The following is a 25,516-nucleotide window of genomic DNA, read 5'->3' as shown; positions in this document are numbered from 1 at the left end:
ACACAGGGACAGTGACACCAAGGACAGTGACACTGGGACAGTGACACCAGGGACAATGACACCAAGGACAGTGACACAGGCACAGTGACACAGGGGCAGTGACACAGGGACAGTGACACAGGGGACAGTGACACGGGGACAGTGACACAAGGACAGTGACACAGGGTCAGTGACACAGGGACAGTGACACAAGGACAGTGACACAGGGGACAGTGACACGGGGACAGTGACACGGGGACAGTGACACAGGGGACAGTGACACAGGGACAGTGACACCAAGGACAGTGACACAGGGTCAGTGACACCAAGGACAGTGACACGGGGACAGTGACACGGGGACAGTGACACAGGGGACAGTGACACAGGGGACAGTGACACGGGGACAGTGACACAGGGGACAGTGACACAGGCACAGTGACACAGGGGCAGTGACACCAAGGACAGTGACACAGGGTCAGTGACACCAAGGACAGTGACACGGGGACAGTGACACAGGGACAGTGACACCAAGGACAGTGACACAGGGTCAGTGACACCAAGGACAGTGACACAGGGACAGTGACACCAAGGACAGTGACACGGGGACAGTGACACAGGGACAGTGACACCAAGGACAGTGACACAGGGACAGTGACACCAAGGACAGTGACACCAAGGACAGTGACACGGGGACAGTGACACCAAGGACAGTGACACAGGGACAGTGACACAGGGACAGTGACACCAAGGACAGTGACACCAAGGACAGTGACACAGGGACAGTGACACAGGGACAGTGACACGGGGACAGTGACACGGGGACAGTGACACAGGGGACAGTGACACAGGCACAGTGACACAGGGGCAGTGACACCAAGGACAGTGACACAGGGTCAGTGACACCAAGGACAGTGACACAGGGACAGTGACACCAAGGACAGTGACACCAAGGACAGTGACACAGGGACAGTGACACAGGGACAGTGACACGGGGACAGTGACACGGGGACAGTGACACAGGGACAGTGACACAGGAACAGTGACACAGGGACAGTGACACCAAGGACAGTGACACAGGAACAGTGACACAGGGACAGTGACACAGGGACAGTGACACGGGGACAGTGACACGGGGACAATGACACCAAGGACAGTGACACAAGGACAGTGACACCAAGGACAGTGACACAGGGACAGTGACACAGGGACAGTGACACGGGGACAGTGACACGGGGACAGTGACACAGGGACAGTGACACCAGGACAGTGACACCAAGGACAGTGACAGCAGGGACAGTGACACAGGGACAGTGACACGGGGACAGTGACACGGGGACAGTGACACCAAGGACAGTGACAGCAGGGACAGTGACACAGGGACAGTGACACGGGGACAGTGACACGGGGACAGTGACACCAAGGACAGTGACACGGGGACAGTGACACAGGGACAGTGACACCAGGGACAATGACACCAAGGACAGTGACACCAAGGACAGTGACACAGGGACAGTGACACCAGGGACAGTGACACAGGGACAGTGACACGGGGACAGTGACACAGGAACAGTGACACCAGGACAGTGACACTGGGACAGTGACACAGGAACAGTGACACCAAGGACAGTGACACCAGGACAGTGACACCAAGGACAGTGACACAGGGACAGTGACACCAAGGACAGTGACAGCAGGGACAGTGACACAGGGTCAGTGACACCAAGGACAGTGACACCAAGGACAGTGACACAGGGACAGTGACACCAAGGACAGTGACACCAGGACAGTGACACCAAGGACAGTGACACAGGGACAGTGACACCAAGGACAGTGACACCAAGGACAGTGACACCAGGACAGTGACACCAAGGACAGTGACACAGGGACAGTGACACAGGGACAGTGACACCAAGGACAGTGACAGCAGGGACAGTGACACAGGGTCAGTGACACCAAGGACAGTGACACCAAGGACAGTGACACAGGGACAGTGACACCAAGGACAGTGACACCAGGACAGTGACACCAAGGACAGTGACACAGGGACAGTGACACAGGGACAGTGACACCAAGGACAGTGACACCAGGACAGTGACACCAAGGACAGTGACACAGGGACAGTGACACCAAGGACAGTGACAGCAGGGACAGTGACACAGGGTCAGTGACACCAAGGACAGTGACACGGGGACAGTGACACCAAGGACAGTGACAATTCCCACCTGCCAAGCTGAGGAATTCCAGCCCCCGGCTCCGCTTTTCCAGGGCCCCGAGCAGCGTCCGCAGGCCCTCGGTGCTGATCCCGGGATTGGCCGAGAGATCCAGGGAAACCAGGGACGGGCAGGACGGGAGGGACCTGAGGGGAGAGAGTCAGGGGGTCCCCACTGTCACCCCATTGTCCCCAAGGGGGGTTCTGTTGTCCCCAGGAAGGTCCCGTTGTCCCCAAGGGGGGGTTCCCGTCATTCCCAGTGTCCTGTACTGGGGTCTCCATCGGGATGGGAAGGGGGAGGGTCCTGCTGCCAGGACCCCCCAGCTGTCCCCTGTCCCCTCACCTGGCCACCTCCTCAATGTCCTCGTCCCCCAGGTGGTTCCCGGAGAGCGTGAGGTGACTCAGGGCACAGCCGTCCTGTGGGGGGGCACAGGGAATGTCACCGTCCCCCTGGGAATGGCACCATCCCCCTGGGAATGGCACCATCCCCCTGGGAATGGCACCACCCCAGGAATGGCACCACCCCGGGAATGTCACTGTCCCCCTGGGAATGTCACCATCCCCCTGGGAATGGCACCATCCCCCTGGGAATGGCACTGTCCCCCTGGGAATGGCACCATCCCAGGAATGTCACCATCCCCCTGGGAATGCCACCATCCCCCCGGGAATGCCACCATCCCGGGAATGTCACCGTCCCCCTGGGAATGGCACCATCCCCCTGGGAATGTCACCATCCCCCTGGGAATGGCACCGTCCCCCTGGGAATGGCACTGTCCCCCTGGGAATGGCACCATCCCCCTGGGAATGTCACCATCCCCCTGGGAATGGCACCGTCCCCCTGGGAATGGCACTGTCCCCCTGGGAATGGCACCACCCCAGGAATGTCACTGTCCCCCTGGGAATGTCACTGTCCCCCTGGGAATGGCATCATCCCCCTGGGAATGGCACCGTCCCCCTGGGAATGCCACCATCCCCCTGGGAATGGCACCGTCCCCCTGGGAATGGCACCATCCCCCTGGGAATGGCACTGTCCCCCTGGGAATGTCACCGTCCCCCTGGGAATGGCACCACCCCAGGAATGTCACCATCCCCCTGGGAATGGCACCCCCCATGCCCCTCAACATCCCAAAAGTCCCCAGTGTCCCCTCTGTCCCACTGTCCCCAACATCCCCCATGTTGTCCCTGTGCACCCCCTGTCCCCGACACTGTCCCCATCCCATGTCCCCTCTGTGTCCCAGATGTTCCCCACGTCCATAATTCCCTGATGTCCCCAACACCCTCCAGGTACCCTCTGTCCCCAGCATTCCCTGATGTCCCCAACACCCTCCAGGTACCCTCTGTCCCCAGCATTCCCTGATGTCCCCAACATCCTCCAGGTACCCTCTGTCCCCAGCATTCCCTGATGTCACAACACCTCCAGGTACCCTCTGTCCCCAGCATTCCTGATGTCCCCAACATCCTCCAGTGCCTCTACACCCTGATGTCTAACATCCTCAGGTGCCCTCTGTCCCAGCATTCCCTGATGTCCCCAACATCCTCCAGGTACCCTCTGTCCCCAGCATTCCCTGATGTCCCCAACATCCTCCAGGTACCCTCTGTCCCCAGCATTCCCTGATGTCCCCAACATCCTCCAGGTACCCTCTGTCCCCAACATTCCCTGATGTCCCCAACATCAGGATTCTGTCCCCAACATTCCGTGTCCCAACATCCCCCCATGAGCCCCTGCCTCGTGTCCCCAGCATTCCATGTCCCCTGTGTCAGCATTCCCTGTCCCCAACATACCCTGTCTCCAACATTCCATATCTAATGTCCTACGCCCTAACTCTCAGAGCCTCAAAGATATTCCTCAAGTCCCCACTGATGCCCTCACCCAATATCCATGTATCCAATGATTTCTGTCCCAACATCTGATGTCCAATGATTTATTATTGTCCTCCCATGTCCTAATATCTGATTCCACATCCACCTCAACATCATTGATCTCTCAAAGATCTGCTCATGATCACCATGTCTTTGATCTCACAGTCCTAAAGATCCTCCTGTTCCTGCACTATGTCTCACTCCATGATCCAAAAAGATCCCACCACCTGTGTCCCATGTCCCACATCAGCCCACTGTCACAACCACCATTTTCAGGTCCTGTGCACCCAGACTTATGCCCATTAGATCTGAACTGAATAACTGTCTCAGTATCAGGCCCTGGTGTCCTGAAGACTTCATCCCAAATTCCCACCTCAACATCCAAATCCCCACAAAGTCTGAATATCTGCAGTCCTGACTCAGTGGCCCCGAAGATCGAGACTCAGTGTCCCAGCACTCTCACCCACTTCCAATCCACACCTCTAGCCCAGGGACTTCAACCTCCCAAGCCTCAGTCTCACCTCGCCCAGGTAGAGAGTTTTACTGCCATGCCGGGAGGGATGTAAGCGACACCAAACTGTACAGCTGCATTTCACCTGGACACTGAGGAATCTCCCACAACAGAAGCAGAGAGTACAGCTGATGGACTGCCCACACCTGGGGCCACTGAGGCACCCAAATTAAATACTTGTATAACAAAATTATTGTAATATGACACTGGGTCGTCACAATGGCAAAACTATATTACCATGATAGACACCCAGCAGACTGCCCCAGCATCGTAAGACCAAATACCTGAGGTCAGAATGAGGCCCACTGAGGTGTCTATAACACCAAAATGCTATGGGACAATTGGGTGACACCAGGCTAACACACTGCCATGAGGGACACTGATATCACTGAGGCCCACCAGGATCAACAAAACATGAAGACAGACAACAAAATCACCAGGACTGAGTGGTCCAGTGGTCACCAGGGTCACAGATGACAAATGATCACCAAATCAAAATCTCACAGTCCACACTAGAGGTCAGGACAGGCGCCGTTAGCTGGACCCAGCCAGGGGGGCACTGGGGGTCACCCAGGGACACTGGGGGTCACTGAGGGTCACTGGGGGTCACCGTGGGTTCCCCATGGGGCCCAGCGCATTGCAGGACAGGGACAGCGCCCGCAGCGGGGACGTGCCTGGCACAGGGGGGCACTGGGGGTCACTGAGGGGTCACCCAGGGACACTGGGGGTCACTGGGGGTCACTGAGGGGTCACCCAGGGACACGGGGGGTCACCAGAGGGACAGGACACGGGGGGTCACCAGGGGGTCACTGCAGGGCCCAGCGCATTGCAGGACAGGGACAGCGCCCGCAGCGGGGACGTGCCTGGCACGGGGGGCACTGGGGGTCACTGAGGGGTCACCGGGGGGTCACCACAGGGACACTTGGGGTCACTGTGGGGTCACTGGGGGTCACCCAGGGACACTGGGGGTCACTAAGGGGTCACCACAGGGACAGGACATGGGGGGTCACCGTGGGGTCCCTGCGGGGCCCAGAGCATTGCAGGACAGGGACAGCGCCCGCAGTGGGGACGTGCCTGGCACGGGGGACACTGGGGGTCACTGGGGGTCACTGGGGGTCATTGCAGGGACACCGGGGGTCACTGGGGGGACACTGGGGGTCACTGAGGGGTCACTGAGGGTCACTGGGGGTCACCCAGGGACACTGGGGGTCACTGAGGGGTCACTGAGGGGTCACTGGGGGTCACCCAGGGACACTGGGGGGGACCCGGGGGTCTCACCTGGCAGCGGGAGGGTGTGGCAGAGGCCGCAGCCCCGCAGCAGCAGCGTGGCCAGCGCGGGGCAGGACGGCAGCAGCCGCCCCACGGCCCCACAGCCGCTGCTGCCCAGAGGGTTCAGGCTCAGGTCCAGCTCCTGCAGGCTCTGCGGGGACACACGGACACCAAGGGGACACACGGACACGGGGGACACACGGACACGGGGACACACGGACACAAGGGGGACACATGGACATGGGGGGGACACACGGACATGGGGGGGACACACGGACACCAAGGGGGACACACGGACACGGGGACACAGGGACATGGGGACACATGGACATGGGGGGGACACATGGACATGGGGGACACACGGACACAAGGGGGACACAGGGACACGGGGGGGACACACGGACATGGGGGGGACACATGGACATGGGGACACATGGACACGGGGGACACACGGACACCAAGGGGCGACACACGGACACGGACACAGGGACATGGGCACATGGACATGGGGACACACGGACATGGAGACACACGGACACAAGAGGGACACATGGACATGGGGGGGACACACGGACATGGGGGGGACACACGGACATGGGGGACACATGGACACACGGGGGACACACGGACATGGGGACACATGGACATGGGGACACAGGACACGGGGGGGACACACGGACACGGGGACACGGACATGGACACATGGACACGGGACACACGGACACGGGGACATACAGACACATGGACACATGGAGGGGACACACGGACATGGGGGACACACGGACACGGGGGACACACGGACATGGGGGGGACACATGGACACGGGGGACACACGGACATGGGGACACACGGACATGGGGACACACGGACATGGGGACACACGGACATGGGGGACACACGGACATGGGGACACCGGACATGGGGACACGGACATGAGAGACACACGGACATAGGAGGGACACACGGACATGGGGGACACCACGGACACTGGAGGGACACAGGACACCTCAAGGGACACACGGACAGGCGGACCACACGGACACGGAGGGGACACACGGACATGAGGATATCACGGACACGAGGACACACGGACATGGAGGCACACGGACATGGGGGACACACGGACATGGGGACACTACAGACATAGGGACACGGACATGGGGACACACGGACACCGAGACACACCGACACACAGGGACACATGGACACGGGAGAGACACTGGACACGGGGGGGACACACGGACATGGGAGGACACTACAGACATGGGGACACACAGACACAGGGACACACAGACACGGAGGGGACACGGACACGGGGGGACACATGGACATGGGGACTACACGGACATAGGACACACAGACATGGGAGACACACGACACAGAGACACACCGGACACAAGGGACACACGGACATGGGAGACACGGACACGGGGGGGACACATGGACATGGGGGACACACGGACATGGGGACACACAGACATGGGAGACACACGGACACGGGGGGGACACACGGACACAGGGGACACACGGACATGGGGACACGGACACGGGGGGGACACATGGACATGGGGGGGGACACACGGACATGGGGGACACACGGACACGGGGGGGACACACGGACATGGGGGGACACATAGACATGGGGGACACACGGATACGGGGGACACACGGACATGGGGGGGACACACGGACACAGGGGGGACACGGACACAGCAGGGTCAGGGATGGACACACAGACATGGGGACACACAGACACAGGGGGGACACACGGACACGGGGGATGAGGGGGACACACGGACATGGGAGGTCAGGGATGGACACACGGACACAGGGGGGTCAGGGATGGACACACGGACATGGGAGTGAGGATTTAGGGAGCAGATAAAGGGTTTAGGGAACAGAGAGAGGATTTAGGGCCCCAAAGTCAGGATTTAGGGTGGATCCTGTACCTGGAGCCCACTGGGGCTCAGGATTTAGGGTGGATCCCGTACCTGGAGCCCGCTGGGGCTCAGGATTTAGGGTGGATCCCGTACCTGGAGCCCGCTGGGGCTGAGGCTCAGGATTTAGGGAGCAGGGGGAGGATTTATGGGCCTAAAATCAGCCTTTAGGGCTGATCCCGTACCTGGAGCCCGTGGGGGCTGTGGCTCGGGATTTAGGGCCCCCACAGTCAGGCTTTAGGGCTGATCCCATACCTGTAGCCCGTGGGGGCCAGCGCTCAGGATTTAGGGCCCCAAAGTCAGGCTTTAGGGCTGATCCCATACCTGGAGCCCAAGGCTCAGGCTTTAGGGTCCCACAGTCAGGCTTTAGGGTCCCCCACAGTGAGGCTTTAGTGCCGCTCCCGTACCTGGAAGGCGGCGTGCCCGGGCGCGAGGATTTAGGGCCCCAAAGTCAGGCTTTAGGGCCCCAAAGTCAGGCTTTAGGGCTGATCCCATACCTGGAGCCCAAGGCTCAGGTTTTAGGGCCCCAAAGTGAGGTTTTAGTGCCGACCCCATACCTGGAAGGCGGCGTGGCCGGGCACGAGGATTTAGGGCCCCACAGTCAGGATTTCGGGCCCCAAAGTCAGGTTTTAGTGCTGACCCCGTACCTGGAAGGTGCCGTGCCCAGGCGGGAGGATGCCCCGTGCGCTGAGCCGGTTGCCGGCCAGGTCGAGCAGGCGCAGGCGGGGCAGGGTGGCCAGCGTGGCCCAGAGCTCGGGGGCGGCGGGGTCGGCGATGGCGCAGCCGCGAAGCCGCAGCTCCCGCAGTGACTCCTGCAGCCGCAGCGCCCGCAGCAGGGGCAGGACCTGGGGGGCACGCAGGGCCAGCCCACCCCGCACCCCAGAGCGGGGCCCGCGCCCTGCAGCTCCAGCACCTGCGCAGCAGCGGGTGGGGGAGGCTGGGGAAATGAGTGTTGGTGGGTTTGGGGGTGTCTGGGGAGTGGGAGAGCACCCGGGCACTCCGGGATGGGCACTGAGGAGCAGGGAGGGACACCTGCAGCTCCAGCACCTGCAGCAGCAGCAGGTGGTGGGGGCTGGGGGGAAAAGGAGGTGTTGGTGGGTCTGGGGGGTGTCGAGAGCACCCAGGCACCCGGGATGGGCACTGAGGAGCAGGGAGGACACCCTGCAGCTCCAGCACCTGCAGCAGCAGCGGGTGGGAGGCTGGGGGAAAGGGGGTGTTGGTGGGTCTGGGGGGTGCCTGGGGGTGTCTGGGGAGGAGGCACCCCAGGCACCCCTGGGATGGGCACTGAGGGAGCAGGGGAGGAGGACAGGAAGGGAGGGAGGGTCCCGAAGGGGTGGGCAGGGGACAGGGAGGGGACAGGGAGGGGAGGAGGGTCCTAAAAGGGTGGTGGGGGAAAGGGGGCGTTTGGGGGTGTTGGTGGGTCTGGGGTGTCGGAGAGCACCCGGGCACCTGGGATGGGCACTGAGGGGCAGGGAGGGACACCCTGTAGCTCCAGCACCTGCAGCAGCAGCGGGTGGGAGGCTAGGGGGAAAAGGGGGTGTTGGTGGGTCTGGGGGGGTCTGGGGGTCTGGGGAGAGGGAGAGCACCCAGGCACCCCAGGATGGGCACTGAGGGCAGGGTCCCAAAGGGGTGGGGAGGGGACAGGGAGGGGACAGGGAGGGTGCAGGGTCCCTAAAAGGGTGGAGTGGAGGGAAAGGGGGCGTTTGGGGGTGTTGGTGGGTCTGGGGGTGTCGAGAGCACCCCAGGCACCCAGGATGGGCACTGAGGGAGCAGGGAGGGTGCAGGGTCCCCAAAGGGGTGGAGTGGGGGAAAGGGAGGCGTGTGGGGGTGTTGGTGAGTCTGGGGGTGTCTGGGGGTGTCTGGGGAGGGGAGAGCACCCGGGCACCCCAGGATGGGCACTGAGGGAGCAGGGAGGGGACACCCTGTAGCTCCAGCACCTGCAGCACCAGCGGGTGGGGGGCTGGGGGAGAAGGGGCTGTTGGTGGGGCTGGAGGTGTCTGGGGAGTGGGCAGAGCACCCAGGCACCCCAGGATGGGCACTGAGGGAGCAGGGAGGACAGGAGGAGGGAGGAGGGTCCCCAAAGGGGTGGGGAGAGGGACAGGAGGGGACAGGGAGGGGTGCAAGGTCCCTAAAAGGGTGGAGTGGGGGGAAAGGGGGCGTGTGGGGGTGTTGGTGAGTCTGGGGGTGTCTGGGGGTGTCTGGGGAGGGGAGAGCACCCGGGCACCCCGGGATGGGCACTGAGGGGAGCAGGGAGAGGGTGCAGGGTCCCCAAAGGGTGGGTGGGGGGAAAGGGGGCGTGTGGGGTGTTGGTGAGTCTGGGGTGTCTGGGGGTGTCTGGGGGGGAGGGGAGAGCACCCCAGGCACCCCAGGATGGGCACTGAGGAGCAGGGAGGGACAGGAGGGGAGGAGGGTCCCCAGAGGGGTGGGTGGGGGGACAGAGAGGGGTGCAGGGTCCCCAAAGGGGTGGGTGGGGGCTGGGAGAGGACAGGGTCCTCACCCCCACCCAGGGACCCCTGAGACCTCCCCAGGCACCCCCTAATCCTGCTGACACCCCCAGACCAACCAGGGACAGGAGTTTCCCTTGGGAACTGGACCCCTGGGATGGTTCCCAAAGGGACAAGGAAGGGACAGGGAGGGGATGAGGGTCCCCAGAGGGGTGGGCAGGGGACAGGGAGGGGACAGGGAGGGGACAGGGGGTGTCCCCCCTCTCTTTGGGGAGGGTCTGGGGGGTCCTCACCCACTCCCAGGCTCTCACAGGCCCTCTGGTACCGCTGGGGGAGCGGGGGCAGGTCCCAGCCCTGCACCTCTGCCAGCACCTGCAGCCCAAGACCCCAGCCCCAAATCCGTCACTGGGGACACCCCACCCGGACTGGGGGTCCTGGGGCCACTCCCAACCCGAAATGGGGGTCCTGGGACCATCTCCCACCTGGAATGGAGGTCCTGGGACCATCTCCCACCCAGAATGGGGGTCCTGGGGCCAATCCCTACCCAGAATGGGGGTCCTGGGGCCACCCCCCACCCGGACTGGGGGTCCTGGGACCACCCCTCACCCAGATTGGGGGTCCTGGGGGCACCCCCCACCCGGAATGGGGGTCCTGGGGCCACCCCCCACCCAGATTGGGGGTCCTGGGGCCACCCCCAACCCGAAATGGGGGTCCTGGGACCATCTCCCACCTGGAATGGGGGTCCTGGGGCCACCCCCAACCCAGAATGGGGGTCCTGGGACCACCTCTCACTCAGAATGGGGGTCCTGGGACCACCCCCACCCAGATTGGGGGTCCTGGGGCCACCCCTGGCTCAGACTGGGGGTCCTGGGGCCACCCCCCACCCGGAATGGTGGTCCTGGGACTATCCCCAACCCAGAACGGGGGTCCTGGGGCCATCCCCCAACCCAGAACGGGGGTCCTGGGACCATCTCCCACCCGGATTTGGGGTCCTAGGGCCACCCCCCACCCGGAATGGTGGTCCTGGGACCATCCCCAACCCAGAACGGGGGTCCTGGGACCACCTCTCACTCAGAATGGGGGTCCTGGGACCACCCCTCACCCAGATTGGGGGTCCTGGGGCCACCCCCCACCCAGAATGGGGGTCCTGGGGCCACCCCCCACCCAGAACGGGGGTCCTGGGGCCACCCCCCACCCGGATTGGGGGTCCTGGGACCATCCCCCACCCAGACTGGGGGTCCTGGGGCCACCCCCCACCCGGAATGGGGGTCCTGGGACCATCCCCCACCCAGACTGGGGGTCCTGGGACCATCCCCCACCCAGACTGGGGGTCCTGGGGCCACCCCCCACCCGGAATGGGGGTCCTAGGGCCATCTCCCACCCGGAGTTTTCCCGGGAAGCTGCCAGGGCTGCCCCCACCTCCTCGTTGCTCTGCAGGACGTCGCCCACCAGGTCCTGGGGGGCCAGCAGAGCCCCCTCCTTCTTCAGGATGAGCTTGGGCAGCGTCCCCGAGGCCTGGAAGTGCCGCTCGGCAGCGCGATCCGCCAGCCACGACACCGCCCGCGGCTCGCTGGGAACAGGGAGAGAGGGAACAAGAGTGGGAATGGGATGGGGAGAGTGGGAATGAGAGTGGGAATGGGGAGAGTGGGAATGAGAGTGGGAATGGGGATGGGGAGAGTGGGAATGGGAATGGGGAGAGTGGGAATGGGGATGGGGAGAGTGGGAATGGGGATGGGGAGAGTGGGGAGAGTGGGAATGGGGATGGGGAGAGTGGGAATGGGGAGAGTGGGAATGGGAATGGGGAGAGCGGGAATGGGGATAGTGTGGGAATGGGGAGAGTGGGAATGGGAATGGGGAGAGCGGGAATGGGGATGGGGAGAGTGGGAATGGGAATGGGGAGAGCGGGAATGGGGATAGTGTGGGAATGGGGAGAGTGGGAATGGGGAGAGTGGGAATGGGAATGGGGAGAGCGGGAATGGGGAGAGTGGGAATGGGGAGAGTGGGAATGGGGGAGAGAGTGGGAATGGGAATGGGGATGGGGAGAGTGGGAATGGGGAGAGTGGGAGTGGGGAGAGTGGGGAGAGTGGGAATGGGGAGAGTGGGAATGGGAATGGGGAGAGTGGGGAGAGTGGGAATGGGGATGGGGAGAGTGGGAATGGGAATGGGGAGAGTGGGGAGAGTGGGAATGGGGAGAGTGGGAGAGTGGGAATGGGGAGAGTGGGAATGGGAATGGGGAGAGTGGGGAGAGTGGGAATGGGGATGGGGAGAGTGGGAATGGGAATGGGGAGAGTGGGGAGAGTGGGAATGGGGATGGGGAGAGTGGGAATGGGAATGGGGAGAGTGGGAATGGGGGAGAGAGTGGGAATGGGGATGGGGAGAGTGTGGGAATGGGAATGGGGAGAGTGGGAATGGGGATGGGGGAGAGTGGGAATGGGGAGAGTGGGAATGGGAATGGGGAGAGTGGGAATGGGAATGGGGAGAGTGGGAATGGGGAGAGTGGGAATGGGGAGAGTGGGAAGGGGGGGAGAGTGGGAATGGGGAGAGTGGGAAGGGGAGAGTGGGAATGGGGGAATGGCACTGGGAATGGGGGAGAGTGTGGGAATGGGGGGAGATGGCACAGGGAATGGGGGGGATAATGTGGGAATGGGGGGGGGAGAGTGGGAACGGGGAGAGTGGGAACGGGGAGAGTGGGAATGGGGGAGAGTGTGGGAATGGGGATAGTGTGGGAGTGGGAGAGAGTGGAAATAGGGAGAGTGGGAATGGAGAGAGTGGGAATGGAGGAGTGTGGGAATGGGAATGGTGGGAATAGAGTGGGAATGGAGGAGTGGGAATGGGGGGAATGGCACTGGGAATGGGGGAGAGAGTGGGAATGGGGATAATGTGGGAGTGGGAGGGAGTGGGAATGGAGAGAGTGGGAATGGAGAGATTGTGGGAGTGGGGGAGTGTGGGAATGGGAATGGGGGAGAGTGGGAATGGGGGAAATGGCAATGGGAATGGGGATAGTGTGGGAATGGGGGGATAGTGTGGGAATGGGGGAATGGCATTGGGAATGGGGGAGAGAGTGGGAATGGGGATAGTGTGGGAGTGGGAGAGAGTGGGAATGGGGAGAGTGGGAATGGGAATGGGGGGAATAGAGTGGGAATGGGAAGAGAGTGGGAATGGGGGGAATGGCATTGGGAATGGGGGAGAGTGTGGGAATGGGGGAGGAGTGTGGGAATGGGGGGAATGACACTGGGAATGGAGGGAATAGTGTGGGAATGGGGGACAGTGTGGGAACGGGGGGAATGGCACTGGGAATGGGAATGGCATTGGGAGTGGGGTGGGAATGGCCTTGGGAATGGCATTAGGAACTGGGCAGGAATGGCACTGGGAACGGGATGGGAATGCCATTGGGAATGGGGTGGGAATGGCAGGTGGGAATGGGAGGTGGGAATGGGAGGTGGGAATGGCACTGGGAACAGGGTGGGAATGGCACCGGGAATAGGGTGGGAATGGTACAGGGAATGGTACAGGGAATGGTGCAAGAACAGCGCAGGAATGGCACCAGGAATGGGGTAGGAATGGCGTGGGAATGGTGTGGAAGTGGTGTGGGAATGGTGTGGAAGTGGTGTGGGAATGGCATGGGAATGGTGTGGAAGTGGTGTGGGAATGGCACTGGAATGGCATGGGAATGGTGTGGAAGTGGTGTGAGAATGGCATGGGAATGGCGTGGGAATGGTGTGGAAGTGTTGTGGGAATGGCATTGGAATGGCATGGGAATGGTGCAGGAATGGGGTCGGAATGGTTCCAGGAATGGGGCAGGAACAGTACCAGGAATGGGGTGGGAATAGCACGGAAATGGTACAGGGCATGGGAATGGGAACAGGACCAGGAACGGGGGGAGAACGGCCAGGAAGGGCAGGGAATGGCGTGGGAATGGGGTGGGAATGGCACCGGGACACACCGGGGGGGGGGGTCTGGAATCGGGGAGGATCCCCCCACTCACCTCAGGGGCACCGGGATCAGGAAAACGTTGTCCTGGACACGGACACGGACGCGCAGGGTGGGCAGTGGCGCCGGTGGCACCGCTGGACTCGGGGGCACCGCTGGATCCGGAGGCACCGCTGGATCCGGGGCCACCCCTGGATCCGGGATGCTCCCCTCGCCCTCCCCCTCCTGCCCCAGGTCACTCCCGGGCTCCTCAGGGGGCCGGGATCGCCCCGGGGGGACCCTGGGGATCCTCTCCCCTCGGAGCCTCCGCACATCCCGGTTCCTCCTCCTGATCCCGCCGCTCCCAGGACCATCCCGGTTCCTCCTCCTGATCCCGCCGCTCCCAGGCCCATCCCGGTTCCTCCTCCTGATCCCAGGACCATCCCGGGGCTCCCGGCGCGGCCTCTTGCGGGTCCCCCGGGCCCCTCCCAGGTCGTCCTCCAGCCAATCCTCCTGCTCCAGGAATTCCTGGGCGGGGATGAGGGCCGGGAGCGGCACCGCCCGCGGGGCGGGTTTGGAGCTCCCGAGGGCGGGGTTGGCTCCGGCCAGGATGGATTTGGTGCCGCCCAGGATGGATTTGGTGCCGGCCAGGATGGATTTGGCGCTGCCCAAGCTGCGGATGGCGGCTCCCAACTCATCCCCCAGGTCCTCCCCTTGCTCCTGCTGGTTCCCGGCCTCCGGAAGGCAGCGGCGCTTCCTCCCCGGAGAGGAGGGAGAGGAGGGAGAGGAGGGCGAGGAAGGGACATCCCCATTCCCATCCCCATTCCCGGGACGCTCCGGAGGGGACGGCGGAGACTCCGGGATGAGGCACTCGGAGAGCTCCGCGTCGAACAGCGACTCCTGCGACGGCTCTGTGGAAAAATCAAGGAGCTGGTTTTATCCCAAAAGCAAATTAAAATGAACAGAGGGCACTAACAAAAGAACTATTTCTGGATGTTTACTGACTTCTAGGTGTGCCGTGGAGGCTGCAAGGTGAAGGGTCCTATCTGGACCTCTCACCAGGGGATCTTTCGCGGCCGGGAACAGGGAACAAATTATGAATAAAAATCATAGAATCATAGAATCATAGAATAGATTGGCTTGGAAAAGACCTCCAAGATCATCCAGTCCAACCCCTGATCCAACTCTAATTACTATATCATGGCACTAAGGGCCATGTCCAATCTCTTTTTAAAAACTTCCAGGGATGGTGAATCCACCACCTCTCTGGGCAGGCCGTTCCAATGCCTGATCACCCTCTCTGTAAAGAATTTCTTCCCAACATCCAACCTAAACTTCCCCTGGCAGAGCTTGAGCCCATGTCCCCTTGTCCTGTTGTTGGTTACCTGGGAGAAGAGGCCAACCCCCACCTGGCTATAACTTCCCTTCAGGGAGTTGAAGAGAGTGATGAGGTCACCTCTAAGCCTTCTCTTCTCTAGACTAAACAACCCCAGCTCCCTCAGCCTCTCCTCACAGCACTTGTGCTCAACTTCCCCAGCCTGGTTGCTCTTCTCTGGACCTGCTCCAGCACCTCAATATCCTTCCTGAACTGAGGGGCCCAGAACTGAACACAACACTCAAGGTGTGGCCTCATCAGTGCTGATTCCAGGGCAAGGATCCCTGCCCTGCTCCTGCATTCCCCTGTAATCCTCTGTGCCATGTGGGTACACAGAGAGACCCTCCATGCCTTGCAGTGTGGGGATGATGCAAGACCCCCCTGTAGGAGCCCAGGGGAGGTTATGTTACAACCAGCCAAAAAAGATAACACCCACCTCCAAAGCAGAGAAATTGCCTTTTAAAAAGGCAACAAGCGGGCAGTAAAACGAATATTCAACAAACTGACATCAAAGGGCACAAAAAGCGCCGTTTTCAAACAGCAAGGGGTGCTCTTTGCACGACTCAAGGGTGCACCCAGTGCTGGAAACGGGTAAAAATAAAATAAAAAATCTCTTGCTAGATTTCTTTGTCCTGCAGGTATTTTTTTTGGCCGTCTTCAAAATCCCAGAGAAAAAGTAACTTATAACAGCTCCGGGGGGGAAAAAACAGCAGCTCAGAGACCTGCCCAATCACCAGGAGGAGGGGTCTCACCAGGAGGAGGGGTCTCACCGGTAGGAGGGGTCTCACCAGGAGGAGGGGTCTCACCAGGAGGAGGGGTCTCACCAGGAGGAGGGGTCCCACCAGGAGGAGGGGTCTCACCAGGAGGAGGGGTCCCACCACCCCCTGGGTGCCGGGAATGCCGTTTCACCCCACCTGGAGCAGCCATGGCGTCGAGCAGCATCCTCTGCGTGGCTCGGCACTGCAGCCGCGTGTCGCGGTCCAGCTCGGGGCCGTAGGTGCGCGCCCACTCCTGCAGCGTGCCCAGCGGGGTCTGGCCCTGCGGCGGGGGGTCCTGAGGGGTTAGGGGGTTGGGTTTGGGTGGGGGGCAGCGGGGAAGGGGGCAGGGCACCCACCCTGGCGTTGCGGGCGCGCACGGAGGCCCCGCGGCGGATCAGCAGCTCGGCCACCGCGAAGTGGCCGCAGCTCAGCGCGTCGTGCAGGGGGGTGATGCCCTCGCAGCCCGAGCCCCCCGCGTCGTCCAGGGCGGCCCCCGCGTCCAGCAGAGCCTCCACGATCTCTGGGGGGGGGGACACAGAGCTCCTGTGACCCCCTGAGACCCCCTGTCACCCCCAGGGGCTGGGTCAGCCCCCCATCCCACCCCTGTTCAGTCAGAGACCATCCTGAGAAAAAAACAGGGTTGGGGCCATCAGGGGATTTTGCGGGGTCCCCAGGGGGTCTCAGGGGTCCCTGGGTGGGGGGTGAGGACCCCCAGACCCCTCCCTGTCACCTTGGGGACACTTATCCCTTCCTTGTCCCCTCCCTGTCCCCCTGGGAACGTCCTTGTCACCTCCTCATCCCACCCCTGTTCCCTCAGAGACCATCCTGAGAAAAACCCAGGTTTGGGGTCATCAGGGGATTTTGGGGGGTCCCCAGGGGGTCTCAGGGGTCCCTGGGTGGGGGGTGAGGACCCCTAACCCCTCCCTGTCACCTTGGGGACCCTCCTCCCCTCCCTGTCCCCCTGGGAGCATCCTTGTCACCTCCCATCCCACCCCTGTTCAGTCAGAGACCATCCTGAGAAAAAAACAGGGTTGGGGCCATCAGGGGATTTTGGGGGTCCCCAGGGGGTCTCAGGGGTCCCTGGGTGGGGGGTGAGGACCCCTAACCCCTCCCTGTCACCTTGGGGACCCTCCTCCCCTCCCTGTCCCCCTGGGAGCATCCTTGTCACCTCCTCATCCCATCCCTGTTCAGTCAGAGACCATCCTGAGAAAAAACCAGGTTTGGGGCCATCAGGGGATTTTGGGGTTCCCTAGGGGGTCTCAGGGGTCCCTGGGTGGGGGGTGAGGACCCCTGACCCCTCCCTGTCCCCCTGGGAACATCCTTGTCACCTCCTCGTCCCATCCCTGCTCCCTCAGGGACCAGCCCGGGGCAAACCCAGGTTTGGGGCCATCAGGGGGATTTTGGGGGGTCCCCAGGGGGTCTCAGGGGTCCCTGGGTGGGGGAAGTGAGACCCCTGACCCCTCCTGTCACCTTGGGGACCCTCCTCCCCTCCCTGTCCCCCAGGGAGCATCCTTGTCACCTCCTCATCCCATCCCTGTTCAGTCAGAGACCAGCCTGGGGCAAACCCAGCTTTGGGGCCATCAGGGGGATTTTGGGGGGTCCCCAGGGGTCCTAGGGGTCCCTGGGTGGGGGTGAGGCCCCCGACCCTCCCTGTCACCTTGGACACTTATCCTTCCTTGTCCCCCCCTGTCCCCTGGGAACATCCTTGTCACCTCCTCGTCCCATCCCTGTTCCCTAGAGACCATCCTGGGAAAACCCAGGCCTGGGGCCATCAGGGATTTTGGCTGTCCCCTGGGAGCATCCTTATCACCTCCTCATCCCATCCCTGTTCAGTCAGAGACCATCCTGAGAAAAAAACAGGGTTGGGGCCATCAGGGGGATTTTGGGGGGTCCCCAGGGGGTCTCAGGGGTCCCTGGGTGGGGGGTGAGGACCCCTGACCCCTCCCTGTCACCTTGGGGACCCTCCTCCCCTCCCTGTCCCCCTGGGAGCATCCTTGTCACCTCCTCATCCCATCCCTGTTCAGTCAGAGACCATGCCCATGAGGGACAAACTCCAGGTTTGGGGCCATCAGGGGGATTTTGGGGGGTCCCCAGGGGGTCTCAGGGGTCCCTGGGTGGGGGATGAGGACCCCCTGACCCCTCCCTGTCCCCCTGGGAACATCCTTGTCACCTCCTCGTCCCATCCCTGCTCCCTCGGACACTTATCCCTTCCTTGTCCCCTCCCTGTCTCCCTGGGGACATCCTTGTCACCTCCTTGTCCCATCCCTGTTCCCTAAGGGACCATCCTGGGGCAAACCCAGCTTTGGGGCCATCAGGGGGATTTTGGGGGTTCCCCAGGGGGGTCTCAGGGGTCCCTGGGTGGGGGGTGGGGGGAGGTGAAGCCCCTGACCCCTCCCCATTCCCTCCCCTCACTTTGGGGGACCACCCCCTCATTTTGGGGGTCCCCAAAGCACCCCCTCACCGAGGTGCTCGTGGTTGCAGGGGGGTCCCAGCCCCCTCCCCTCCCAATTTGGGGGTCCCCAAGCCCCCTCCCCAATTTGGGGTCCCAGCCCCTCCCCCTCCCCAATTTGGGGTCCCCAGAGCCCCTTCCCCAATTTGGGGTCCCAGCCCCCTCACCGAGGTGGCCGTGGTTGCAGGGGGTCCCCAAAGCCCCTCCCCAATTTGGGGGTCCCTAGAGCCCCCTCATTTTGGGGGTCCCAGCCCCCTCCCTTCCCCCTCCCAATTTGGGGGTCCCAGACCCCCCTCCCCAATTTGGGGGTCCCAGCCCCCCTCACAGAGGTGCCCGTGGTTGCAGGGGTCCCCAATTTGGGGTCCCAGCCCCTCACCGAGGTGCCCGTGGTTGCAGGGGTCCCAGCCCTCTCCCCTCCCCCTCCCCAATTTGGGGTCCCAGCCCCTCACCGAGGTGCCCGTGGTTGCAGGGGGTCCCAGCCCCTCCCTCCCCAATTTGAGGGTCCCAGCCCCCCTCACCGAGGTGCCCGTGGTTGCAGGGGGATCCAGGACCCCAGACCCTCCCCTCCCCAATTTGGGGTCCCAGCCCCCTCACCGAGGTGCCCGTGGTTGCAGGGTGGTCCCAGCCCCCTCCCCTTTCCCCCTCCCCAATTTGGGGGTCCCCAAAGCCCCCTCACCGAGGTGCCCGTGGTTGCAGGCCTCGTGCAGGGGGTCCATCCGCAGTAATCCGGGGTTCACGGGGTGACCCTGGGAAAGGGGGACCCCACCCCATTGAGGGGGGGTAGGGCAAGGGGGAGACCCCACCCCCCTTTTTGGGGTGCCAGGAGAGACCCCCTCCCCCCCATTTCTGTACCCCGACCCATTTTTTGGGGGTGTCAGGGGGGACCCTCCCACCCCGGGGGGTGTCAGGGAAAGGGGAGGGGTCTTTGGGGTTTTGGGGGGGGGTTTCAGGGAACCCCATGATTTTTGGGGACCCCTCCCCACCTTGGTGGGTGTTGTTTGTATTTTGGGGGACCCACTCTGCAGGTTTTGGGGGGATTTCAGGGACCCCCTCAGTGGGTGTTGGGAAAAAGGGGGCTTTGGGATTTAGAGACACCCCGGTTTTGGGCAGGGATTTTGAGGACACCCCCTGTTTTTGGGCATGGATTTTGGGACCCCCGGGTTTGGGCAGGGATTTTGGGGACACCCCTGTTTTGGGCATGGATTTTGGGACCTCTGGGTTTGAGGCATGGATTTTGAGGACACCCCCCCTGTTTTTGGGCATGGATTTTGGGGACCCCCCCCGGGTTTTGGGCAGGGATTTTGGGGACCCCCTCACCCCTCCCTGGGTTTTGGGAACCTCCCTGAATTCTGGGGGGATTTTGGGGACCTCCCTCAGGTTTAGGGGAATTTTGGGGACCCCCCCTCCCTTGGGTTTTGGGGGTACTTTGAGGACCAGGGATGGGTTCTGAGGGTCCCCCCTGGGCTCAGGGGGGCGTTTTTGGGGTCCCCCTGAGTTCAGGGGTGTTCTGGGGTGTCCCCTGGGTTTAGGGGTGTTTTTAGGGTGCCCCCCTGGGCTCAGGGGAGTTTTTGGGGTCCCCCTGAGTTCAGGGGTGTTCTGGGGTGTCCCCTGGGTTTAGGGGTGTTTTTAGGGTGCCCCCCTGGGTTTAGGGGTGTTTTTGGGGTCCCCCTGGGTTTAGAGGGCATTCTGGAGTGTCCCTTGGGCTCAGGGGTGTTTTTGGGGTGCCCCCCTTGGGTTTAGGGGTGTTTTTGGGGTCCCCCTGGGCTCAGGGGTGTTTTTGGGGTGCCCCCCTTGGGTTTAGGGGTGTTTTTGGGGTCTCCTGGGTTCAGGAGAGTTTTTGGGGTCCCCCTGGGTTCAGGGGTGTTTTTGGGGTCCCCCTGGGTTTAGAGGGCATTCTGGAGTGTCCCTTGGGCTCAGGGGTGTTTTGGGAGCTGCCCCTTGGGTTTAGGGGTGTTTTTGGGGTCTCCTGGGTTCAGGAGAGTTTTTGGGGTCCCCCTGGGTTCAGGGGGCATTCTGGGGTGTCCCTTGGGTTTAGGGGTGTTTTTGGGGTGCTCTCCTGGGTTCAGGAGAGTTTTTGGGGTCCCCCTGGGCTCAGGGGGCTTTCTGGGGTGCCCCCTGGGTTCAGCAAATGTTCTGGGGTGCCCCCTGGGTTTAGGGGTGTTTTTGGGGTGCCCCTTGGGCTCAGGGGGTATTTCTGGGTTGCTCAGGGGGTATTTTTGGGGTGCTGGGGGGTATTTTTGGGGTCCCTCTGAGTCCAGGGGATGTTTCTGGGGTGCTGGGGGGTATTTTTTGGATGCTGGGGATGTTTTTGGGGTGCTGGGGGTTATTTTTGGGGGTCCCTCTGAGTCCAGGGGGTATTTCTGGGGTGCTGGGGGTTGTTTTTGGGGTGCCCCTGAGCTCAGGGGTATTTCTGGGGTTCCGGGGGTATTTTTGGGGTCCCTCTGAGTCAGGGTGTTTCAGGAGTGCTCAGAGGGTGTTTCTGGGGTGCTGGGGGGTATTTTTGGGGTCCCTCTGAGTCCAGGGGGTATTTCTGGGGTGCTGGGCGGTGTTTCCGGGGTGCTGGGGGGTATTTTTGGGGTGCCCCTGAGCTCAGGGGGTATTTCTGGGGTGCTCAGGAGTTATTTGTGGGGTGCTGAGGGTGTTTCTGGGGTGCTGAGGGATGTTTTTGGGGTGCTGGGGGTTATTTTTGGGGGTCCCTCTGAGTCCAGGGGGTATTTCTGGGGTGCTGGGGGGTGGTTTTGGGTTGCTCAGTGGGTGTTTCTGGGTTGCTCAGGGGTATTTTTGGGGTGCTGGGGGTTATTTTTGGGGGTCCCTCTGAGTCCAGGGGGTGTTTCTGGGGTGCCCTCTGAGTCCAGGGGTATTTCTGGGGTCCTGGGGGATGTTTTTGGGGTACCTGGGGTTATTTTTGGGGTTCCCCCACGCACCTGGCTAGGTAGAGGCGCGCCCTGTGCAAGTGTATTTTTGGGGTCCTGGGGGGTATTTTTGGGGTGCTGGGGGGTATTTTTGGGGTACCTGGGGTTATTTTTGGGGTACCTGGGGGTATTTTTGGGGTACCTGTGGGTATTTTCGGGGTTCCCCCACTCACCTGAGCGAGGTAGAGGCGTGCCCTGTGCAGGTGTATTTTTGGGGTGCTGGGGGTATTTTTGGGGTGCTGGGGGTATTTTTGGGGTGCTGAGGGATATTTTTGGGGTCCTGGGGGGTGGTTTTGGGGTACCTGGGGTTATTTTTGGGGTTCCCCCACTCACCTGAGCGAGGTAGAGGCGCGCCCTGTGCAGGTGTATTTTTGGGGTGCTGAGGGATGTTTTTGGGGTGCTGGGGGGTATTTCCGGGGTACTGGGGGTATTTTTGGGGTGCTGGGGTTATTTTTGGGGTTCCCACTCCACGATGAGCGAGGTAGAGGCGCGCCCTGTGCAGGTGTATTTTTGGGGTACCTGGGGGTATTTCTGGGGTCCTGGGGGTGTTTTTGGGGTGCTGGGGGTATTTTTGGGGTGCTGGGTGGTATTTTTGGGGTACCTGGGGATGTTTTTGGGGTGCTGGTGGATGTTTTTGGGGTGCTGTGGGGTATTTTTGGGGTGCCCCCACGCACCTGAGCGAGGTAGAGGCGCGCCCTGTGCAGGTGTATTTTTGGGGTGCTGGGGGTATTTTTGGGGTACCTGGGGGGTGGTTTTGGGGTGCTGTGGGGTATTTTTGGGGTGCCCCCACGCACCTGAGCGAGGAAGAGGCGCGCCCTGTGCAGGTGTATTTTTGGGGTACCTGGGGATATTTTTGGGGTCCTGGGGGTATTTCTGGGGTACCTGTGGGTTATTTTTGGGGTTCCCCCACCCACCTGAGCGAGGTAGAGGCGCGCCCTGTGCAGGTGTATTTTTGGGGTGCCTGGGGGTATTTTTGGGGTACCTGGGGTTATTTCTGGGGTTCTGGGGGTATTTCTGGGGTACCTGGGGTTATTTTTGGGGTTCCCCACTCACCTGAGCGAGGTAGAGGCGCGCCCTGTGCAGGTGTATTTTTGGGGTGCCTGGGGGTATTTCTGGGGTGCCTGGGGGTTATTTCTGGGGTTCTGGGGGTATTTCTGGGGTACCTGTGGGTATTTTTGGGGTTCCCCCACTCACCTGAGCGAGGTAGAGGCGCGCCCTGTGCAGGTGTATTTTTGGGGTGCTGGGGGGTATTTCCGGGGTACTGGGGGTATTTTTGGGGTCCTGTGGGATGTTTTTGGGGTACCTGTGGTTATTTTTGGGGTTCCCCCACTCACCTGAGCGAGGTAGAGGCGCGCCCTGTGCAGGTGTCCCTCGATGCAGGCTCGGTGCAGGGGGGTCTCGCCCCGCTCGTTCCGGCGGTTCCACTGCGGCCACGGGGGGGGGGCAGAGACATTGGGGGACCCCCACCCACTTTGGGGGTGCTCAGAGACCCCCCCCAACCCCTTCTGGGGGGGGGAACAGGGAGGACCCCACCCCATCTTTGGGGTGCCCGGGGAGAGACCCCCACCCGCTTTTTAGGGGGGGAAGGGGAGGACAAGACACCCCCTCCCCATTTTGGGGGTCCCTCCACACATTTTGAGGGGCTCAGGGGGTCCCTCTCCACATTTTGGGGGGCTCTGGGGGTCCCTCACACATTTGGGGGTTTCTGGGGTCCCTCCACACATTTGGGGGCTCTGGGGGTCCCCCACACATTTCGGGGGCTCAGGGGGTCCCTCCACACATTTTGGGGGGTTCTGGGGGTCCCTCCACAAATTTGGGGGGCTCTGGGGGTCCCTCCACACATTTTGGGGGGTTCTGGGGGTCCCTCCACACATTTTGGGGGGCTCTGGGGATCCTTCCACACATTTTGGGGGGTTCCCTCCACAAATTTGGGGGGCTCTGGGGGTCCCTCCACAAATTTGGGGGGTTCTGAGGGTCCCTCCACAAATCTGGGGGGGCTCTGGGGGTCCCTCCCCACATTTTGGGGGGCTCTGGAGGTCCCTCCCCACATTTTGGGGGGTTCTGGGGGTCCCTCCACAAATTTGGGGGGCTCAGGGGGTCCCCCCCACATTTTGGGGGGCTCAGGGGGTCCCACCTTGTTGATGCGGCGCCTCCCGGGGACGCTCTTGGGGTACCCCTCGAGTTCCTCGTCCTCCCCCTCTGGGAGAGACCCCCCCCCAAAAATCCACCTCAGATCCCCCTCAGGGACCCCCAAAATCAACCTCAAATCCCCCCAGATCCCCCTCAGGGACCCCCAAAATCCACCCCAAATCCCCCCAAATCCCCCACAGGGACCCTCAAAATCCACCCCAAATTCCCCTCAGGGACCCCAAAATCAGCCCTAAATCCCCCAGATCCCTCAAATCCCCCTCAGGGACCCCCAAAATCCACCCCAAATCCCCCCAGATCTCCCAAATCCCCCTCAGGGACTCCCAAAATCCACCCTAAATCCCCCCAGAACCCCCTCAGGGACCCTCAAAATCCACCCCAAATCCCCAGATCTACCTCAGGAACCCCAAAATCAACCCCAAATCTCCCCAAATCCCCCCAATCCCCCTCAGGGACCCCCAAAATCAACCCCAGATCCCCCAAATCCCCCAAAGGGATGCCCAAAATCCACCCCAAATCCCCCCAGATCCCCCTCAAGGGACCCCCAAAAATCAACCCAAATCCCCCAGATCCCCCAATCCCCCTCAGGGACCCCAAAATCCACCCCAAATCCCCCAGGGACCCTCAAATTCCCCTAAATCCCCCAGGGACACTCAAATTCCCCTAAATCCTCCAGGGACCCCAAAATCCACCCCAAATCCCCCAGGGCCCCTCAAAATCCACCCTAATCCTCCTTAGAGACACTCAGGGCCCCTTAATCCCCAGGGACCCCAAAATCCACCTAATCTAAGGGACCCCAACCCCCTCAATCCCCAGGGACCCATAAATCCTCCTAAATCCTCCCAGGGACCCCAAAATCACCCCTAATCCCCAGGGACCCCAAATCCCCTAAATCCTCAGGGACCTCAAATTCCCCTAATTCCCCAGGGACCCTCAAATCCCCTAAATCCTCCCAGGGACCCTCAAATTCCCCCTAATTCCCCCAGGGACCCTCAAATGTCCCCTAAATCCTCCCAGGGACCCTCAAATCCTCCCTAAATCCTCCCAGGGCCCCCTGAAATCCCTCCAGGGACCCTCAAGTCCCCCCGGGATCCTCCCAGGGACCCTCAAATCCTCCCTAAATCCTCCCAGGGACCCCCAAAATCCACCCCTAATCCCCACAGGGACACTCAGGGCCCCTAAACCCCCAAGGACCCTCAAATCCCCCTTAATTCTCCCAGGATCCCAAAATCCACCCCTAATTCCCCCCAGGGACCCTCAAATCCCCCCTAAATCCTCCCAGGGACCCCCAAAATCCACCCCAAATCCCCCCAGGGCCCCTCAAAATCCACCCCTAATCCTCATAGAGACACTCAGGGCCCCCTAAATCCCCCAGGGACCCTCAAACCCCCTAAATCCCCCAAGGACCCCCAAATCCACCCCTAATCCCCAGGGACCCTCCAAATCCTCCCTAAATCCCCCAGGGACCCCCAGATCTTCCCTTGACCCCCAAATCCTCCCAGGGACCCCCCAAATGCCCCCTCACCGCTCTCAGACAGCTCCAGCTCACTCTCCTCTTCCTCCTCCTCCTCCTCCTCCTCCTGGGTCTCCTCCTCGTCCTCCTCGTCCTCCTCCTGCCCCTCCAGGGTCCCCCCCAGGGCCTGGAGCTGGGTGAGAGTCCCGGCAGCCCCCTCGGGGTCCCCCCCCTGCAGCTGCTGCGCGTGGAGGAGCCGCAGGACCCGCCTCTGGAGGGGGGGGAGAGGGTCAGGGACCCCAA

General features: G+C 61.9%; 1 protein-coding gene across 1 annotated transcript in view; it reads right to left on the bottom strand.

Annotated features, from left to right (window-relative positions):
* Nucleotides 1-25,516, bottom strand: part of LOC126652369 (tonsoku-like protein) — a 47,774-nt gene that overhangs the window by 329 nt on the left and 21,929 nt on the right. Inside the window, 15 exon segments of the mRNA XM_050339107.1 lie at nt 2,202-2,335; nt 2,532-2,605; nt 5,370-5,422; nt 5,838-5,979; nt 8,413-8,610; nt 9,264-9,286; nt 10,395-10,581; nt 11,629-11,779; nt 14,195-15,029; nt 16,246-16,531; nt 16,608-16,771; nt 19,377-19,446; nt 22,947-23,036; nt 23,747-23,811; nt 25,286-25,484. Of these exon segments, the coding sequence (XP_050195064.1) occupies nt 2,202-2,335; nt 2,532-2,605; nt 5,370-5,422; nt 5,838-5,979; nt 8,413-8,610; nt 9,264-9,286; nt 10,395-10,581; nt 11,629-11,779; nt 14,195-15,029; nt 16,246-16,531; nt 16,608-16,771; nt 19,377-19,446; nt 22,947-23,036; nt 23,747-23,811; nt 25,286-25,484 (2,671 nt within the window).

Source organism: Myiozetetes cayanensis, unplaced genomic scaffold (genome assembly GCF_022539395.1).
Source record: "Myiozetetes cayanensis isolate MyiCay16 unplaced genomic scaffold, myiCay2020 scf79, whole genome shotgun sequence".
Taxonomy (NCBI): Eukaryota; Metazoa; Chordata; class Aves; order Passeriformes; family Tyrannidae; genus Myiozetetes; species Myiozetetes cayanensis.
This window is presented reverse-complemented; position numbering and strand designations above follow the sequence as displayed.